Genomic DNA, 21413 nt, shown 5'->3' with positions numbered 1-21413 from the left:
AAAATACCTGTCCTCATCCAGCCCTATACAACTCTGGGTGTCAGTTTTACAGAAATAAATCAATAAAATCATTCTTGAAGATACCTTTAAATAGTTTGCTCATTTTAACAATCACTGAACTGAACAGAAAAAAAGTTAAGAAACAACCGAATTTTTAACAACTTTCTTCAGCCAGAGATGACCATAAATTTTACAATGAACAGTGTGAACCTGGGAGGGAATTCTGTTTTCAAACATGCAAAACTGATTATAACTGGCAGCAGTTTTGCTGAACACATTTGCACTCCTCACAGGGAAACACAATGTCTAATATTCTCAAACACTTCTTATTTCACCACTAACCATGTACAGAATTGAATAAGGCAAAAAAACCCCAAACAAACATAAGTATCAATAAACATAACAGATTGTAAAATTAATACAGACAAATGCAATCATGACTTAACAAACCCAGCATGAAAAACACAAGATTTGATTAATTTCATGGACTTGAACATTTTTATATATATTATTTGTAATGGGGTATGGGACAGGACTGCCACCAGAAAATTGAAAATTAATTCAAAATGCAGTCCTCTTATCGATTAGTGTCTGGACCATGTAAGAGAGGGTAGATTTGGCTATTTTTCCTACTGAAATGGAATTCTTTAAATGACACTCGTTTCCTTGAAACTCTGGATAACCCTCTTTATACTGCAACTGCAGACAGGGGTGCCTAGGGGTAGGAGGAGAGAGCACATCTGCTTATTCCCTCTACCTGCTGATTTGTCAGCAGCCATGCTAAAACACACCTGAAATACACCTAAGCTGGGTCACCAACAGCTACACTCCTACATAACCAGGCAGGACTCATCTACATTTCAACAGGATTCTGTTCTGTTGCACCAGGGCTATGTTGCAGATATTGAATTGATCTGAACACACTCAGAAAGACGAACATCTCAAACAGATTTTACAGTTAGTTGTTCTCACATGTAACTTGGATCTGAGCTGACCATCTAACTTCCAAACTCCCAGATTAGAACTGGATGTTAGCTACACATCTGTTAATTTTTTTTTCATTTCAGTGAACTGAATACATTACAATCCTGACATCCCATTTTAGAGTATTACCAGCTTTACTCTGCTTACCCTGAAGGCTCCAGTAAAGCCTCAAGGGGAAAAAACCAGGAAGGACAGACTCTAAACCATCCACAAAATGTTGTAATGTTTTTTGAAATGAAAGCTTTAGTGTTTACAGGACAAAAAAGGTCTTCATTTTCTGCAGGATTCCACAGCTGCCAAGATGTCTTGCAAAATGCTGTTTCTGTTTTCCTTACTAACCTAGAGAAAGAAAAATTAAAACTGATGTCATTTCATGAATAGCTTCTATACAAATGTTTACTTCAAAAACAAATCAAAGCAGAAATTCCAATGCATTTCTTTTTCAGTGCAGGAATGTTGAGTGTCAAACACCTGCCTTCTGCTACTGAGAACACAGTATGCTAAACCCACAAAAGCTGCAATTGAATATTTAGTGATCTTTTGATTTAGTTGTCCGTGGTATTTTGCAGTATTATTCAGGACTTGGGTAACTAACAAGAATCACTCAAAGAACCAGCATGTACTTTTGTCAGTACTAGAAATCCTTTTCAACTACCAAATTTAACTTTCTAATATAAAGTGGAGTTCTTATGCCTTCATTACTTCAAAGAGTTGTATTTATTAAGATGACAGATCTAGTCAAAAACATCTGCAAAGAAAAAAATTAAAACAGTCTTAGCAGTATAAGTCTGCACTCTGAAAAACCTTATTGCTACAGGAAAGAAACACCTGGGAAAAGAAATAAAACTATTTCAGCAAGCTGGGGTGTTCCGTAGCACACTGAGATATGCCTTTGGCTGACCAGTCCATGGGAATGCTGGGCTTTAAATCCAGCATATGTGAATACAGATGAGTGTAAACTGCCAAGCAATTGCTGGTGCTTGCTAGTCAGCTCAGCTCCCAGGGACACAGAGCTGGGGGCTGTGTGTGTGTAAATTATCCCTTCCTGACAGACTGGGTCCTGATCCAGAGCCCTGTGACCCACAGTGCCATGCATTACTCACTCAAAACCTGGGGAAGTGACTGCAGTTGCAAAGGGGTAACAAGCAACTGTGAAGCATCAGCAAAAGCTTCAGTTTAAAAAGTCTTTTTCCCCATTGTTCAGATCCCTGCAGATCTGAACATTGTTCAGATCCCTGCAGGGCAGGAAGAAATCAGACAAAGACACATGAGCAGAAAAAATAAGTAAGGCCACTCATGCAAAATTGTAGAAAAGCTGTTTGATGAGGAAAGAGACACAACATCATGCACAGCATAAAACTCTCTACCAGCAAGGCTCCACTGCACTCCCTGTATCTGCATTAAGGATGTGAGCACAAGAGTTTGTATCCCTTCCAGTACTACAGTCAATAATGAACAAGACAAAGTATTACTATTATTACTGTTGTTGTTAAATAGGTGACAGTTCTATCTGAGGAATTTGGCCTGAGGAGCTACCACACTATTTACAGTCACCCACATCCTAGCCAAGTGCTGTAAAGCAACACTGTAAAACCTACAGACAGTGGTCTCACCTACCACTGAATTCAAGATAGCAGATCAACATGGGACTGATGAAAAAGTGACACTGAAAAAAAAAGGGCAGGGGAGAAGAGTAATGAAAAGCAAGATCTGTCTGAAAATGTCACTGTTTTTACTGAGAATCAGCCCAAGCTTTGTAAGATAAACAGAAAACCCCACAAAAACAAAGAGAGCAAGACAACAAAGAATGCTCTTCAGTAGGGCTATTGGGACCTCGAGGTAAACAATACACAGCACTGATGAGCCAAACTAAATCTCACAGCAAATGTACTGATATCCTGACTTTCAAAGGACCTTCCGTACAATTTAATAGCTCTTCCCACTCCCTCACAGCCAACAGAAACAATACTACATTTTATCTATCCTTTTTCCATACCTATATGCCAGAAGTCCAGTGAGAGCAGCAGAGAGAAAGTGCCAAGTGCTAGGAAATTTTCACAACTGTTTTACAAAGGCTGTTTGATAGATATAAGTCTCCTCTTAAGATCTGGAGACATTCTGTGCAGGCAGCTTTCCCAGAGAGAACAAACCTCCCAGTATCTGTACTGAATGTACAAACAGATGGGTATGTTTTTAGAAAGTAGTTGAAAATAACTGTAGATGCTGCTTATATTAAGCATTTATGTAATTTGGAGGAAATTGCCACCTAGACTCCAAGCAGGCAACTATAGAGGACAAAAGCTTTCTTCCTCTAACTGTTAAAAATACCATCAAGGAAACCACTCATGTACAATCTGTTCAAATGGAACCTTTTCTTCTCCCTATCCATTTAACTATTTTCTTTCTTAATAGGCATTTGCAACCATACTTCACTAATGGGTTTCAAGCAAGCAAAATTAATAGATGGGAAAATGGGAGAAAATTAGTATCTGCCAGCTGCTAACGATAACCTGATCCTATTCATGCCACCCTGTCTGCAGAACTACACAGACACAGGCAGTGCAAAAAGAGCCTGTGTAGTTTCACTGGAAAGTTTAACTCTCAGCAAAATGGAACTGGGTAACAATAGAAACAAATGTGTTAAATATCAGAGTTCCTATCGTTAAGTGCCCTAAACATAATAAATTAAACATTTGGGACCAAATGCTGAATTGCTTTTAGGGCATCTGGGCCCACTTACACCAACAAAATATGCTTTCAAGACAGAAGGAACTGTAAAACACTTAACAGCTGTTCCCTCCTCAGAACTGTCCTGGTGACACTAGGAGCAGGATGAAAAAACTGAGATGAGCTATATGAATGTAGCTTAACTCCATATTAAGTGACAAAGCAGGCAGAATGTTTTTGGAAGTTAGCCACCTACTTCTGTACACTTGCACCATCCAAGTGAGTAAGAAATTACTGACTGTGAGCAATTTGGGCACTCCAGGTTTCCCCATGCCACAGCCCTTGACGAAAACAGCTGGTGACCCAGTATCCACTTCAGCTACTGACACCTCTGACTCCCCATGGGTGGGTTTTGCTCCTGCTCATGCACACATTGGAACCAGCTGGGAAAAGAGCATGTAGTGTGTCACTGGAGCAAGAGAGACAGATGCTCTCCTGCACAAGACTTCAGCTCAGCAGGTCTGTGACACCTGGGAATGACTGCAGTCTGTCACACATTTCACATCCATGCTTTTGGTTAATGGATTCACCAGAGATGTCTATCTCATTAAAGAAACATGCATGTCCTAATCTCAGCAGCATGAACAGGATGGGTCATGGTTTTAGTAAAGATCTTTTAGCTAGAGAAAACACTGCTCCATTGAAATTTACAGCTCCATCTAAATTTGCTGGCCAGAGTACTCTCTCAGTACTTGAGAGAAAGATTTATCAGCAGATTGATACAGCTGAAAACCAAGGGCTGAGTAGCCCCTGCCCTCTGAATATCACCTGATAAAACAAGACAGTAGAAGCCTCAAAAGCTTCCTTGAAAAGCCAAATGCTGTCTTCCAGCCCTGTTTCCTCTCACAAGAGGACCAAATGCATGCGCCATATCCTGCCATGACTGCAACCCAAGCACTGAATGATTGGTCCTTTCAGCAAGGCTTCTCCATCCCCTCTTCCCCAGTCCTACCCCTGTAAAGCCACTCATACAAAATTCACATTTACATGCATTTCTGTTCAACAGCCAGACTACAAACACACATCAGCTCGGTAGTGGAAAAACCTGGGGGTTTATCTCTGAAAGGAATGAAGGGGGTTGAATGCTTATGCAAGGAAAGGAATAATCTCTCATCTTGTCTCCTACTGTTGCTTTAGCATTTAATTAAACCAGCATTTAATATAAAAACAGAAACTGAAGATGATGATGGGACCCTCAATTAAAGTAAAGCCGAGGAACTTTGAGCACTGCAGGTTTTTAAGCCAGCTTTGAATAGGAAGCAACATAAATCAAAGGAGTGAGAGATGCCTTTGTTTTTGTGAAGCATCAAGGACACTTACTGATGTTAAGGAAACCTCACACATGCACTCCTAGGAACAGGCTAAGTTTTGCTGTTGTAAGTTTTTGAGAACTGCCCTGTAATTGATCAGAAATGTACTCTGAGGCCCTAATATTCTGAAAATTATGCCTGTAAAAGTAACATAATGAATTCCAAAATTGGTTCACTGACTCCAGAGAAAATACACTCCATTTACAACTCTCTTTCTTCTATAAATCATCCCTGCAAACTCCACTGCTGCTTTTTTCCTTGAATATGACTACTGGTAATATTTCTGCAAGCTAGTCTGGAAAAAAACAAAAAAAGCTTAAAAATCTGACTGTACTTTAGAAGATTTAACTCTTAGGAATAATGAATACCTATACAGTAATAATACTACAGCAGAGAAACCTTTTAAAACAACTATAGCATTATTTCTGCAGCCCCGCACAAGCAAAGCCAGCTGTGTGAGATGGCCACAGTTAGTGCCAATTGGGATTTTTTTTTTTTAATAAGGTGAACACCTGCCCATTAAGAATAAAATGGAAACTAAAAAACTTATTTCATGCAAGCTACCCACAGCTATCAATTGGCAGTAACAGTTTTTAAACAGAGCCAAATATAAACTAGTAACCTAGAACAGAAGGCTCTTTAAGGATATTAAATATTACTCACATTGAACACTTTAACATCTTTCCTACTCTTATTTCTTCAACAAGATCCAGTGGCTTTCCCTTAGGTATTGGAATAGTTCCAAGCACCACAGTCCCTGAGCCAGCCAGCGTTTGACGAACAGCTTGAATAAAAGCCTGGCTGAAGAGTTCCATTTTACCAATCTCATCTATGACACAAATTCTTTTCTCTGTGTCACCACCATGGTTTACCTGTGGAAAAGTGCACCAAGAGACTGTAAACAGCAAAACTTAGAACAAGCAACAGACGTAATCTCCATGCTGACAAAAGAAATACCTCCAAAAGAAACAAATTCAACTGTAATACAGGGAAAAGTGGGAAGTTAAAGCTACTGCTGGTAAATGACAGACTTATAAATCTGTAATTTCTTTTTAGGACAGATTTTCGGAAGGATGGAAACAACCATACAGTATAAATATGAACTACAATAGGAAATATCTTTAACATCAGATTTTCTTTAAAGCAGAATCTCACAATGGTCCCATATGAGCTACTTGACAATTAAGAACTGCACTTTGCCTACAGCAGCTCTCAATCATTCTGAGGGTCAGCAATTTTTGAAAACTTTACTCTTCACATTAAATTATGCATGTAGTGATTACATTTAATTATGTGATCAGTAGTCACACAAAACAGGTATCTAAAAAGAAGACTTCCATTAAATCTAGATTTGGAAGTTTCTTCTCTTGTAGTTGGGATGATGGAGCATTTCACTCAGAGCTACTGGCTGTCTTCAAAGCTGTCTGGATAATAAATAAGTCATTTCCAAACCTCTCTCCCATTAGAGCAGACACATATTGAAATGCACCTTATTCTGTAGTCCTAGCCACTGGATAGAAGAAGAGACACAGTTAACCACATTTGAGGCTTCTTTGTTTTTTCCATGAAAGAATGCTGTGCCAAGCAGTGCCATGCTGCAGGTGGTTGGATCAACAGTGAAGTCCAGGAGAAAACAAGGGTGATTGCTACTGAGGAAAAGGCAGCTCACAAAGCAGAGGAACTCTTCAACTGCACTGCCTACCCTATTTTGGTAAAAGTGACTGAGAACTCTACTCCATTATTTGTAGAAGTGAGGAGAAAATCAACTTAATTCAAAACCATTATAGATCCATGAATACGTACCAATACAAGCCATATAGTACAGAAACTAAAAAAAAAAAAAAAAAAAAAAAGAAAAAAGATCGAAACATATCCCCTTGTGAAGGCAAAGTATTTGCTTCTGGGAAAGTGAAAGAACTGTATAACATGCATCCTAAAATCCTTTCAAGCTAAGTCCCTACTGAGTAGCTGTTTTATCTAAAAATCCTTTCATAGATCAGTGAGCCAAAAAGCCAATACTAGTCACTAGGTCACATATTGAGGAAGAGAGTATTTTGCTTTGAAAAAAAAAAACTGAAAAAACTATCTGTCCTGCCTGATAAAGTTTGCAGAACCAGAGAGATCTTCCACTGCAGGATCTAGCCCCTTCTCAGTGGAGTGAAAAAAGCCTTAAGAGCTGAATTTGTCCTCAAACGTAAACGGGCATGCGTCCCTTCTGTGCTACTCTCTCATCACACCAGAACATACCTATGATGCTGCTACCATCATTCTTCATTTTTCTCTCCTTGCTTCAGTTCTCTCATCTTCCTCACTCTCCTCTTCCATTTTGGGCCATCTTCATGTGTGACCACATTCCCACAAAACTGATAAACAGCACTTTCTATGGGCACATGCACTGTGTGACTCTGCTGGCCCCAGTTCTTCTCTTCACTTTCTTGTACTTGCAGAAAGCTATGTAAGTAATGGAAAAAATTCAACACTGCTAACACTTTTCTAGGAAGATCTCTCCTGGATTTCAGTGGTAAAAGGATTCCAAGTATAGCACTGGCCTAATGAAGTATTTTAAAATAAAATATATGTTGTTCTTCTATTATTTCTCTAGAGTCCCATATTGTTATTAGATTTCTAAAGTCCATACCTCTCTGGTGTATTCTCATGGCTGCAGATCTTCACAGCATGGACTCCTTCTTCTGCATGCTGTTCTCTCAAGTCAGGGCTCCTCCAAGGCTCTCCCTGACTGGCTATCCCACCCCCTTTTATCCCGGTCATCTTCATCGGTTACAGCTGCAGCCCAATTAAGGACATCGCAGCTGCAGCCCATCGAGGGCAACCAGGACCTCTGGGGCAAAGCCTCTATACACATATTCAAATACAATACATATCCTCTACTATAAATATATTTCTATTTACTAACATCATAAATATGGTTACAGTGAAATTTAACATATAAAAGTTGTCCCATTTTTTATTACTTCCCTTCTCCCTTACCCCAACATCCTTGCTTTCCTACTTTCAGACTTCAATGTTCTTTGACAAAAACAAGAATCAGATCCTCCATTTCATTTTTGCTCCTTGCACCTCTTTGGGCTTTTTGTTTCAAGTTGACCAAAAAAATCCCTTCTTCCTTGTCCCCTTGAGCTTTGGCAGTGGAGAAAAATCACAACAGGATTTTTTTAGTAGTACAGTTCAGCAGCTGCTGCACAGTGTTTGTGGTATGTTATTGCTGAAATCAAATCTGTTCTTGTTTAATTTTGGATAGGGGAAAGGTTGGAGTGAGAGAGAGGAAGGAGAAGAAAAAAAGCAGTGACACAATATTAGCAAAAGGATAGCAAAAAGATTGTGTGGAAAGTCTTGTCACAGCCAGAGCACTCCTTGTGCAGCAGGCTAAATCCCAAATAATCAGGCTGGTATTGTCAGTCTGCAGGTATTTATACAATGGTAATCAAAAATACTCACTGGATTCAAGAAACAAATTCTTCTACTCTGGGAAGACAGGAATCAGGAAAAGGGGGGGACAAAAAGTCTGTAAAGAAGAGCAGCAGCAAAAGCCTTTTTCTTAGACCCCCTGATTCAATCCAGTTCTCTGTGGTAAGCCACTTGAGCACTTTGCTTGCTTTCCAGTATGAGACAGTGACATAGGAAGAAATTTCCTCCCTGCTGCCTCTTCAGGTCAAGGAGGCTCCTGCTCACAAGACTGCAATCTCTCCAACACCACAACAATGACAAGGGAACAAGCCAGATTTGCCCCTCCAGGTTCCAGACCCTGACTTACGTCAGAACTAGCAATACACACAAACAGGCCATTAATTAGTATCAAAAATTAGCTGTGTAAAAGGGCCTTCCAGTAACACTGACTATCATAAAGCATACATTAATCAGCAGCTTGCATAGAATACTCACATTTCTCAGCATAGGCAGAACCAACTGCTCAAATGAAACAAGGTCTACAACATATTGTCCAACCCGGTATTCACGTCTTGAAGCAGAAGAATCAGAACTGGGACTGAAAAAGAGATACACAGTTCCTTCAAACTACTGAGTTTAGTGAGAATTCACAAAACTCATTTCAAGTGAATTTATAGGAAGTTATCCAAATAAATCAAATCCCCTAATTCTTCCTAAGAAGGAAAGGAAAGAAATTCTAAGCCATGCAGTAAGTCATATAGCATATAGCTTGCTGTCAGAAAACAAATATACCATATGCATCCTTCACAACCATGCAAGCTCAAATTTCAACACTGTATAGAAGGACAATGGCATTTAAAAGTCAGCAGGTACATTTACACTGAAATCAAAACTCATGTCTGCAGTTTAGATCTTTGAATTTTGTTATGTGACACTACAGACAGCATCATAGCAGCATCATCTCAGTATGGGCTGCAAAACCCTTAATCTTGGAAAAATACTCACTTTGCATGTGCTGTACCACACTGTGCTAGGTGCACCTCCATTATTAGCAGAGTGCAAATTATTTTCACATCAACTCTGTGTGAATGAGATGCTAAGGTCACACTGGACATAGAGCAAGTTTTGCACTAAGAATGAAAATCTAAGTCTAGTGAATCAGGAGAGAGTGTGAGGTACTTTGCACTTCAGAGGCCCCTGTCTGGGGCTCTGAAATCTTTTTTTTTTTTAATTCAGGCGACTTTTGTGGACCAGTCAAATGTTCTTTAAAACAATGCTATATGCAATTTCCCTTTTCATTTTCCACTTCTGTCTCCATAAATCATCTAGTGGAAACACAAAAAACTTTTTTTCCCTGCCCACAATAAGCTACTTAACTGCATCCCAAAGGGACTTGGCCTCAGCAGTGTTTCCTCTATCTGGTGTAAAATAGCCAGTAAGGGAGAACACACCCCTGCCCAGCACATTTTCAGTATTTCACTGTGCAACAGACACTGCCTATATATACAATATAGGTATCAGCCAGGACACAAAAACCAAGCAAAGAACTTGACCCTGAAAGCCATGTGTGCTGGAAATCACCTTCTGGAGGAGCATTTAACATGCTCCAGTCCAAAGGACTGGAGCAGACACATAAAACAATAAGCAGCTTACAGTTATTAAAACTTCAATACCTGACTCTAGATAAAGGTCCTCGGTTTCCAGACAGAGTGACAACATCAAATCCTGTTCTCCTGCCACCTTCTCTAACTTCCTGTGTGTAAAATCCATCAATGGGAACGCCTGAGGATTTTAGAGCTTGAGTGACTTTCTGGATCAAAGTAGTCTTTCCAACCCCTAAAAATAAAGAACAGAAAAAAGCACACAGCATTAATCTTCTTCTGCACTAAAAGCCCATTTTTTTAAATGCCACAGTAATGATTCAGTTCAGCAGGAACATTGATTACTTTTGAAGGTTGCAAATTACTTTTTCTACATGGTAGGAAAGAACAGAAGTATCTTTTAACATTCACGCTGTACTGACGCTGTAAAGCTTCACAACAGAATGGTACAAATATCCCAGGCTACCAACGAATTTGTTTGCTTAGATGATGCATGAGCAGGCCACAAAACTTACCACAAGGCAGGTGGCACAAAACTGATATCCAAGCTTGCTGGAAGACTGACTGATGAATCCCTCTTTCTACCACTGATATTCACTACTTTTAAGATCAGAGCTAAGTTCATCCCCTTTTTAGATCAAAAGGTCAAATCTGACTGCTATTACCAGATTCCTAACTGGCACAAAGGACACACTTCTTCCACTGATGTCCTAGAAATCAGAAGCACTCAATGTCCCTGAGATACCAAGTCCTTTCAAAGTCAAACAGAAAATTTTTCCTTCTGGAACTGAATCAAGAGACATTTTGACTGGATAGAGAGAAAAGCTTGTTTATAGTGAGGCCAATGAAGCCATGAATGAGGTTGCCCAGAGAAGCTGTGCAATCTTCACATACTTAAATGTTTTCAAGACATGACTGGATAAAACCTGAGGCAACCTGGTCAGGCCTGATAGCTGATACTCCTTTAAACTTCCTCAAGTCCCTTTTGACATGAATTATCTTCTGATCCTATAATTTCATTTTCTTACCCTAAGACAGGTCCTTAAAACTCTTGCCACCTGATATCTCCTTGCACAGTCTGATGCACCTTTCACAATGTGAACACTGGCCATGTTCCAGACATCCTTTCAGTTTTTCTCCTCCGCCATTATACAAGTACATCCCTCAATGATCTCCTTTTAAACTCATCTTTATTGCCTCTCACAAAATTTAGTGCTATCACTTCATTTTTAACCACTGCTTTAAAAAATTCAGATGATAGAAAATAATCCTGCAGAATAAACTTTCAAATTCCTGGAGGTAAGGAACACGGACCAAACATGAGATGCCTAAAGATGACAACAGAAATCAATTCAACATGCACACACCAAATTTCTAATTTAGACTTTAAGCAGATCTAGGAACTGCTTTCCTAACAGTCAACACCAATGACAAAATATTCTGTGGTTTCAAAGGCATGTACTCAAATACCTAAGCAAACTTTTCAAATTTGACGAAGAGGGCTTCCTGGCAGCTGAACAACAAAACAAATTACAAATGTGGCACCCTAACATCTTTTTAAGGCCTTGTCTCTTGTAAGTGAATTTATACTAATTTTGCTAAGTGGATTTGCTATTTCTACTTTTTTTTACATTCATTCAGTAAACTGCCAAACAAGCTAGAGTGATTCAAACTAAATTTAAGGAAGCTTGAATTTAGACATTTAGCTAATCAAAAGAGTACATCCAATTTCAAGTAAATGAAGGGAGAAGACCTAAGCAGCCCTAACCTCTGCATCTCCTGAAAGGCTACCTTTATTCAAGTGGTTGAAAAGCCAATGTGAAATGGGTGGAATGTATTCCTATCTCAGCCCACCAGCAGCATTTAAAATTAATTCCAGTCAAGACAGGCATCTGCAAGATGTTCACAAAAAGGAGAATTAGGCCCACTGCTTTACTCCCACAGCACAAAGGAAAACTCTGCAATAATAATAACTGGTTCATTTCTTTATCAACTGTAGAGTTTGACCCTCATACAATGTCCCACTCAGCCTCCACAATAATCTGATTCCCTTATCATGACAAACTACTTCACTGCTTCAATCAAGGCCTGCCCATCCGGGACAGTAGTTATTACCTACACCTGCACTTCACTGAGGCTGGAAGTGCTAAATCACTACAATTAAGTTACACGAAAGATGAGTTCTCCGAAATTATTAATCGCTGCAGTTTATACCGAAGCAGAATTATTTGTCCAGGTGGTGTTTTCTTCCCCAACACTGAACTCCAAGGCAGAAGACAGGGACAAAGCAGCAGCAGCGCCTGGAAAAGTGCATGCCTTGGAGGACTGTACGGAGAGGTAAAGTGGCACTTTATTAGGAACAAACTAATTAGTGCAATAGCTCTGACTTCGACACCGGGGAGGGGGCCTCCGGGCCCGCAGCCGCGGAACCTCGGGCGGTGCCGGGCCCAGCTGCAGCTGGAGGCGCTCCCGGCGCATCCTCGGAGCCCGGGGCCCAGCAGCAGCTGCTTTCCCCCGGCTCTAAGCACCTCACAGCCCCGCCGGCGCCGCGGAGGGCCGGCCGAGGCGGGCCGGGCCGGGCCAGTCAAGGCCAGGCCAGACTAGGCCGCATCCCAGGCCATCCCCTCGGCCGCACCACCGCCCCTGCCCAGCTCCCCAGGCTCCTCCCGCCCCCATTACCTGGGGGTCCCGTGAGAAACACGTGCTTGGACATAACTCGGTCCCCACTCCGCCCTCACCCCCGCCCGGCGCTCCGCTCCGCTCCGCCCCGAGCCTAGCCCGGCCCGGCCCGGCCCCGCTCCGCTCTCCTCGGCCCCGCTCCGCTCCGCCCCGGGCGGGCGGTGCCTCCCGAGGCCTCGAGCACGACGAGCCCTGCCTGGCCTGAGGCCGGCTCGGAGGCGGGGCCAGGCAGGGGCTGCTGCTGTGGTGTTTTCCACAGGATGGTCGCAACTTAAGGTTAGGGAAGAGGAGGAAAAAGGCAATTAGTTTCCTAGCTGAGGGCCAGCGTCTTTTTTATCCAATAAGCTTAACCTATATCTGAGTATTTTAGTACAGTAATAGAATGTTAAGGTGTTGGAATAGACTTGAAAGATCAATCCCAATTCTCCCCACCATGGGCAGGGAGATGTCCTACTAGACCAGGTTGCTCAAGGCCTCATCCAGCCCGGCCTTCAACAGTGCCAGGGTTGGGGTATCCACAGCCACCCTGGGCAACCTGTTCCAGTGCCTCACCACCAGTGAAAAAATTCTTTTTAATATCTAACCTAAATTTTCCCACTTTCAGTTTTTACCTGTTACTCCTTGTCCTATCACTACGTTCCTGCCAGAGTCCATCTCTGGCATCACTTGTTTGCCCCTTCAGACACTGAAAGGTTGCTGTAGGTCTCCACACAACCCTTTCCAAGCTGAACAGACACAACTTTTTCAGCCTGACTTGGTAGGGAAGGTGCTCCAGTCATTTTACCAACTTTGTGGCCTCTTCTGAACTTGCTCCACTACTTCTATGTTCTTCTTATGGTGGGGACACCAGAACTGTACCAGTAGAGACCCCTCCAGATAGGGTCTCCCAAATGCAGAGATATTATAATAATAAACTCTCCCTAGAGCTTTTTACCTGTTTCAAATAAGCAATGTGCTCCAGGGTGTAGCAAACCAGCAAATTAAAAGATGAACGGTTTTGACTGATACCTCAGTGCAGACAGCAAATGTAACTGGGGGGGTTGGTATACAACCAGGGGATTGTTAAAAACCTAAGCAAATTAAGAAGGTCTAGCAGGTTTAACAAAGATGCTGATAGACATCTGCATCCCAAAATGCCATATGTATGTGGCCTCCATATTTATTTCGGCTTTCCTGATGGGAAGCCTAAAGGGAGCAGGGAAAAGGATTTTTGTGTGGAGGACTCTGGTGCACAGGCTTCTGTCTGGGTGAGGTGATGCCTGGACAACCAAGAAATACAGATTCCTGCCTGGCCATAAGCACCAAAGTGGTTACCCAAAAATATTGGGCTATGGAAGGGATACATTCCATTTTCTGTTCACCTCACTAGAATGGATCACTTCAGGTTCAGCCCATCATTGTCAGGCTTTCATTTGCAGTAATTTCTCAAGGAGTTAAAGATTATTCATCATTTTCTCAAAGATAATGAGTATCCTTGTCAGCCAGATGAAATGTGCACATCAGCAGGTAGAGTGCACCTCATAGTAGATGGGTATTTCTATAAATTGCACAAAATATTTTTGGCCACTCTTCCTTGTATTCTTTCATATTCTTAGAAGGAATGACTGTATGTGGAACATGTTTCATGCTTAAATACTTAATTAGAAAAACCTGACAACTCCGGCATGACTCTTGAGAGGTCGGAGGGTCGAAAAGTAACAAAGAGAGCTTCCCTTGTCATCTTCAATGAAAACTGCATTTTCATAGTTTACATTCCAGTACTTTGTTCTGGTGGCTTTTTAGGATCAGTGAAATTATGATGTTAACTTACAGCTTCTTGTTTGTCAGGCATTTTCAATCTAAAGAGAGAACTACCGAGAAGAACTGCATATTTGAATGGACTATTAACACAAGAACAACACTTGACAACTGGCTACTTCACCCTTGCCCTGAACTTCCTGCGCAGAGCTTACCATGATTGATTTTACAGGTCGGTTTTCTGTATAATATTAAACTAAATCAGTCTGTTGGCTGGTCTCCCAGGCAGGCCACATAAAGAGACCCAGACAACGTTGTTTTGTTCGATGTTGAGTTTTACTAGGTTTTACAAATCAACCCTTTCTTTTTCAGAAGTACATGTGGAAAATTTTAAGGCTATCACTACTGTTTGACAGAACCCTTGTTTTCTGGTATTCTAAGAACTCTTTAATCCCATTTTCCAAAACAGGAATCTCAGAGTTATTTCACTGTGTGGTTAAGACCTTTCTCTTGCAAACGGATGTGTAAGCAAAGTAGTCGCAGCACCAGGGCTTAAATTAGTTAGCATTTCAGTTTGGTTTCCATCGTAATTTCTACTACAAAATGTTGTCTCTTTCTGTTTCTCAACTTCAACTCTGTCTAGGTTGAAGTAATTTAAAAGCATAAAAGCCAAGAAGTAGTTATGCCAGTTGTGCTTTTGTGGAGTTTTGATGTTAAGAGGACCTTATGTTTGCTATATTAACTGGAATATTTATGCACATTTTGTCAAATATTTACTATGTTTGCTCCCTTTGATATATTTATTCTATAATCATTGACTGCATAGAAGATGCAGGTTATTCAAGAAGTACGAGTTGCAAGGCAAAGTTGTCTTCTCTGTAGCTGTATGCTAGAACCAGTAGTGTTTGGAGTCAGCCTGTGTGCTTTCCTGATCCTGGGATATTTGCATTCTTGGATGGAGATGTTTAGCTAAAATAAGTAGAAAGAGCACATACCCTATCAGTGTAAATAACTCTAAAAGAAAATAGGTAAATGGGTTTTATTCCTTCCAGGATGACGAGAGAACAACACAGTTTTTCCTCTTCCAGTATGGGTAACTTAATTAGTAGTAATTTATTCCTAAAAAGTTTCCAATTCAAAATATTTTCCTGACCAAGTACCTATACTCTTTTTTTGCTAGGTGAGGGTGAGTAAAATTCAATTCATGCTGAATTGAATTGTGTGATTGGGCAAGGCCATGAAAGAAGTATTTACAAAAAGACCCCCTCAGCAGTTCCAGGGGCAGGCTGTGATTCTGGGTGATCTGTGGAGACCTTGGAAGGAGCTGTCAATCATTTTTATGAACTGTTAGCTAAGCCTGGGGAAGCTTGCATTTATTGCTGGATGTTGACTAAAAAAAATTGGATAGAGTCCTAGACCTTTATGTTGAATGGGGTAAAATTAATTAACTGCAAATTTCCAGACCAGTGACTAAGAAAAGAGGCCATTTATGATATTTATGGTATTCCCTAGAGTAGAAGCTGGAAGGAATGAGAGTGTAATCTACCATCTCTGACCTGCCTCAATAGGCAGAAGTTTACATTTCAGCACTCTGCCTTGGGGTAGGCACAGTACCTCATTACCGTTTCAGCCCTTGGTTTATCTGGTGTTCGGTTTTGGAGTTTTTCCCCCAATGGAAGACAGAATGGTCAAGTTGGAACTCTTTTCTTTCTCTCCAATAGAACTTGTCTTCTTGATTCACAGTACCTCAAGTTTGTACAGCATTTTGCTTGCATCAGGATAGGGAGGTATGCTTTTTAAAAAAATAACACTTCGTATTAGAGAGTTCCATATTTTGTCCTTGTTCTCCCCTGCAGAGAGTTCTCCTGCTCACAGATAGTGGGTCTGGCTGTATACCACTGGCCATCTAATCATATTAGTGATTGTATTTCAGAGTTGACTTCCTTTTGGCCTGTGGAGCAATCATGGCATCAGCAGGTGTCTGAGAGAAAGCATTGAGCATCTACAGCCCGACCATCTTTAATGTTAAACTTCCCAGAGAGATAAGCCATTAGCTACATGCAGAGCTTCCTCTAGATGAAAACTATGGTCCTCCTTCTATCAGAGATTTACCTATAGAGCTTTTTTGTGTGGGTCATGCAGTAGAAATCCTTAATGTTCGTTCCATCAGTGGTTGTGTCCCCCAAACAGAAAAAAGTCATGAAAGTATTTCCTGAAAATAGAAATAAATAATAGAAATACATATATCAAATGTTATAAATAAATATATGGTAGTTGGTGAGTATTTGTGAAATTGAATTTACTATTGTAAGCAACAGAGAGCAACCAGCATTCAAAGAATGTAGTCCTCTGTCTCTCCCAGTACAGCATGTTGAAACTTCTAGGTAATTGCAGACAGAAGGGAAAAAGTAAAAAAAATCCAAGAAGCTATTGTACATTTTTTTAAATGTACATGTCTGAATGTAAGAAGAAGACCCTTTTAATGAGTTATGCAGCATAAACAGAATCCTTATTTGGCAGGAGAGAAGTCTCATGGAGCTCTGTAGGGGGATAGAATATAAGTAAATAAAGGTACTATAGAAAGTAATCTTATCCCCTAAAGAGTTGCAGCTGGGTTAATTATTAAAGATTAGGAGCAGGCCTGATTTTAACAGGCCACAGCTGTAGCCAATAGAAGAAGAGCGCTATAAAAGAGTGGATTGGTTGGCTGAGGGGAACTGGAGTCAGTTGGCTACTGCAAGAAGAAGGAAGAGTTGGTGCTTAGAGGAGCTGCCTACAAGAAATGTTAAGGAGGTATGAAACTCTAGTAATATGGAGCCCTTGCAATGTAATGACAATAGAACTTTTGCAATATAATGACAACAGGGCTCAATCCATAGCACAGCTCCATAGGAAGCCAGTTTTGTTGTTTCCATTCTTAATTAAATACCTTGCTGGTTTGCTGTTCTAGACTGCTACCTCCTTCTTTTTGAAAAAGATAAAGAGCCTCCCTGAAACTGCATGACTTTTTGTAGGGATGATAAAACCAGATTTACTGTGATAATCTGTTATTTTGACAGGGATATGGACCTGAAAATTTCAGGTGAATTCTGTCAGATGTTAATGGACTACTCTGTAGTTGAGTTGAGGAAGAACATTGTAAAAGAGAATAAACTTAATTGTATTGCTAAATTTTTCATTGCTGTTTTTAAGGTGTAACCATTTTGTCGAGCAAACGTCATTCTTGTGGTTGTTGATTTAAATAGGCAGGAACATAAGCGAATTTCTATACTGTTTTGGGTGACAGTTGGCAGAGTACAAACTGCTTTACTAAAAAGTGCATTAGGCAGTAGTTCCTTCAGGATAGTTCAGAGAAACCACAGGATGAAGTGAATTCAAATATCACAAGAAGGTGAAGCAAATAATCTCCCATTGAGGCTGAGAGAATACAAGGGAAAGCTAAGCCAGTTTGACAAGATATAAATGTATTTAGAAGAATATAATTTTCAGGTTTCCTCTCCTTAGAGATGTTCCTTTTATAACTAAAGGATGCAGTGGTGAGCCATGCAGTACATTGACAGACAAGTGTAAGGATGTTTCAGGAAGGCCTCCATGTCTTTGGCACCTACATGGAAGAGGGCAAATATGGAGTGATCATGTATGCTGTTAGTAGTTGCTGAGTCTGGTAGCTTGTGAGAGGGAAGTCTGCTCTAGCTCCATGCTCCTTCATTCAGCCAGTAGTGAGACTGAGCACATGTTCCCAGTGTACCTGTTACATGTGTGGGTGATTGGCTGTGCAGATCAGCTCAACAGAAAACACAGCCTAAACAATAGCAATGGATTCACCCTGTTCCCTCCCTGGCTGTGAAAGCCCTTTAATAGACTATGTGCATACCTAGATGTGTATTGTCATGGCTTAGGAATGGTACTCCCCAGTTCAGTGCTCCCACTGAGGCTCTCCAAACCACACTGCTGCTCTCTCTCACTCCCCCATGTCATCCCCCCATCTTCTTGCTGTAGCAGGATGGAGGTGAGAATTGGAGGCACAAAAGGGAAAGGTCATGGCTTGAGATAAGAACACTTTACTGAAAACAGCAGTGAGATAAGAAAACTAACAGTAACAGCAACTGTAACAAAAGTATATAGAAAGAGAGAATGATTCACATGCAGAAATGTTCACCACAGATCCCAATGGGACAATGAACAATATGGGAGAGCTTCCCTTCCACAATTTTTCAACAGGAAGCAACCCCCTCTCCCCAGAAGAGCAAGAGAGTTCCTTTCCTGAGGTGAAGTGGTACAGAATAACATCTGGGTCCTGGCCATGCCCCCTCAGCCACATCCCTCCTGGCTACTGCAAAAATTAACCCTGTCCTACCCAAACCCAGCAATATATATGTATTTATACACACACATATATATATATACACAATATGGATTCATTTAGATCTGTTTCATGCATTATGAACAGGACAGCCAGAGGATCAGGCCCAGCTAGCATGGGTTATGAAAGGCAGGCCCTACTTCACTAGCCTGATCTACTCATGTGACCAGGTGATCCGCTTATTGGATGAGGGAAAGGCTGTGGATGTTGTCTACCTAGACTTTAGTAAAGCCTTTGATACTGTCTTCCACAGCATTCTCATGGAGAAACTGGCTTCCCACTGTGTGTGTGGATGAGTGTACTCTTTGCTGGGTACAAGATTGGCTGGATGGCCGGGTGGGGGTTGGTCTTTTCTCCCAGGCAACAAGTGATAGAATAGGAGGAAATGGCCTCAAGTTGCACTAAGGGAAGTTTAGGTTGCATATTAGGAAAAATTTCTTCACAGAAAGAGTTGTCAAGCATTGGAACAGACTACCCAGGGAAGTGGTGGTGTCATCACGTTCAAAAACCGTGGTTATGGCATTTGAGGACGTGTTTTAATGGTGAACATTAAAGTTCTAAGTGCTTGGTTGGTGATTGGACTTGATCTTAAAGGTCTGTTCCAACCTTAAAAATTCTATGAATCTGAAATTTGCTATTCAGCTTTTCTTCTATTCTGAATAATTTAGCATCAGTTGCAATCTTTGTCACTTTGCTGTCTACTCTTCTTTATGTAATTTGTGATGAAGTTGAATAAAATAGCCCTTAGTGTGGATGCAGATGGACATCTGCTGATGAAATTCATCATTATGAAAAATGTCCGTTTGCCCCTACAGTTTCTTTCTTGTATTTTATGTAGTTATTTATCCATAGTAAGATTATTCCATGGAAGTTTGGCTCTTAAAAGGCCTTAGATGAGTGGCCTTTCAAAGGCCTGGTGGAAACCCAAATTACCTCTTTCATTCAGATTATCTATTTCTATATGCTCTAATAAAATCTAGGAGATCTGTGAAACATGACTGGTTTCTTGCCAGGATCAGACACCACATTCTTGCAGTGAGTCTCCAGACATGGATATGTCAATAGATTAATTCTTGCAGACAATGAGGAAAAGTAAGTTATATGCCTGGTAGTATCAGCTTCAAGAATGTAATTTCTTAGACACTTAGTATCCCATTTGTTTTTTAAATTAGTTATTACTTTCAAAAGTTATTAAGTCTGAAGGAATGGAGAGACAGCATAGCTACAAAATCTAATTTCGCTAAACCAGGAAGGTTCTAATTTTTCCAGCCTTATTCACACTACTGATACCTTGAAATTACTTCAAGTTAGATTTTATTATCCAGTAAAATACTAATCAGCATAAATGAAGCTGTCAGAAAGCTACATTAAAAAAGCCTGCCATAAATAGTTCTCTTGTTCTTTTGTATATTCAGTTTGGATTAAAGCTTTTGATCATTCAGGGTCAGTAGAGACCATTATGGATATGTACTCATATCTGTGTTATATCAGATGCCAGGAGATAATGCCCATTTATTCTGTGTGAAGTCTAATGCATTGTGGTTATTTGAGGGTCCAGGGGGATGCTGAGGAATCTGCCAACACATTGCAATAAAATAGCACAGTAGCTCATTACCTTCATTTAAAATTTGCATTTCTCTTTCTCATCAGATTTTTCTAGCTTTGGATTTCAGCCAGTGGATCTTGTTATGTCTTTGTTGTAGAAACTGGACACTGTTCCACTAATCTGGTACTATGTGTACTTACATTTGTGTCACTATCAAAAACAATGCTTGTACATTTCTTTTGTTGCATCCCCTTCCTCATCCGTGATGTTAAAGGGACATCCTGTACCTCTGCACTTATTATAACATTTTCCCAAGAAAATTAGGTCTCTGGTAGTTATTTTTCTATTTCTTCTCTTTCTACTAAGAACAAGGAAAGACATTTGCCTGCTGAATAAATTCCTCCTGGTGTCACTTATGTTTTTGCCCTGCCACAAAGAGGAAAGTCACAGAGAGTAAACAGTCTCTCCTGTGCTAAAATCTATACAATCTCTGGCATGGCTGCCAATCATGTATTGCTTGATGTAAAAAACAAAACCCTAATTCAGCATGAGCAGTTAATGGTATTGACATTGCTGAATAGCCAATTTAGCTCAATATTACAGGAAAAAATGTCATTTGAGCAATCTGATGGATGAAATTAATTTTTTAAATGATAAAACCATCTTCATGCTTAGCATTTTTTTTAGTTACCATTTTTTTATCATGTGTTTTTCAGTGTAGCTGCATTTGTCATGTTACTGGTAATGAAGTTAAGTTTAATTTCTCCTATAAACCCTTGTAGAGGGCTGTGTATAATTCTGTTTGTGCCATTACAAATTCTGATTCATCAGTTTAGATTGTTGTTCTGAAGTCTTGGTTGCTGGAAACAGTGATTTTTTTCCTCCTTGCCAGGAACTGATTGTTTTCTTCCCAGAAGAAAAGCTTGTTATTTACTTGTTCATAATGTGTACTTTGTCTGCCTGCATGATATTTAGAGTCCATTTGTAGCTTAGGTGTTTTTCAAGTAAAAATCTTCCATGAGCGAAGCAAGTGGATCAACATCAAGTGGGTAGATTTAGCA

The 21413-nt window shown here is 40.4% G+C and overlaps 1 protein-coding gene across 1 annotated transcript; it reads right to left on the bottom strand.

Moving 5' to 3' along the window:
* Nucleotides 1-68: 68 nt before the first annotated feature.
* On the bottom strand, nt 69-12824 carry NTPCR (nucleoside-triphosphatase, cancer-related). The gene is given in 6 exon segments (XM_036380333.2): nt 69-1323; nt 5685-5710; nt 5713-5893; nt 8922-9024; nt 10100-10262; nt 12707-12824. Coding segments are annotated over 6 exon segments (576 nt in total). The 5' UTR covers nt 12741-12824; the 3' UTR covers nt 69-1254.
* Nucleotides 12825-21413: the final 8589 nt, after the last annotated feature.

Source organism: Molothrus ater, chromosome 3, assembly GCF_012460135.2.
Source record: "Molothrus ater isolate BHLD 08-10-18 breed brown headed cowbird chromosome 3, BPBGC_Mater_1.1, whole genome shotgun sequence".
NCBI classification, from domain to species: Eukaryota; Metazoa; Chordata; class Aves; order Passeriformes; family Icteridae; genus Molothrus; species Molothrus ater.
The sequence above is the reverse complement of the archived record's forward strand: the minus strand, read 5'-3'. Positions and strand labels throughout refer to the sequence as shown.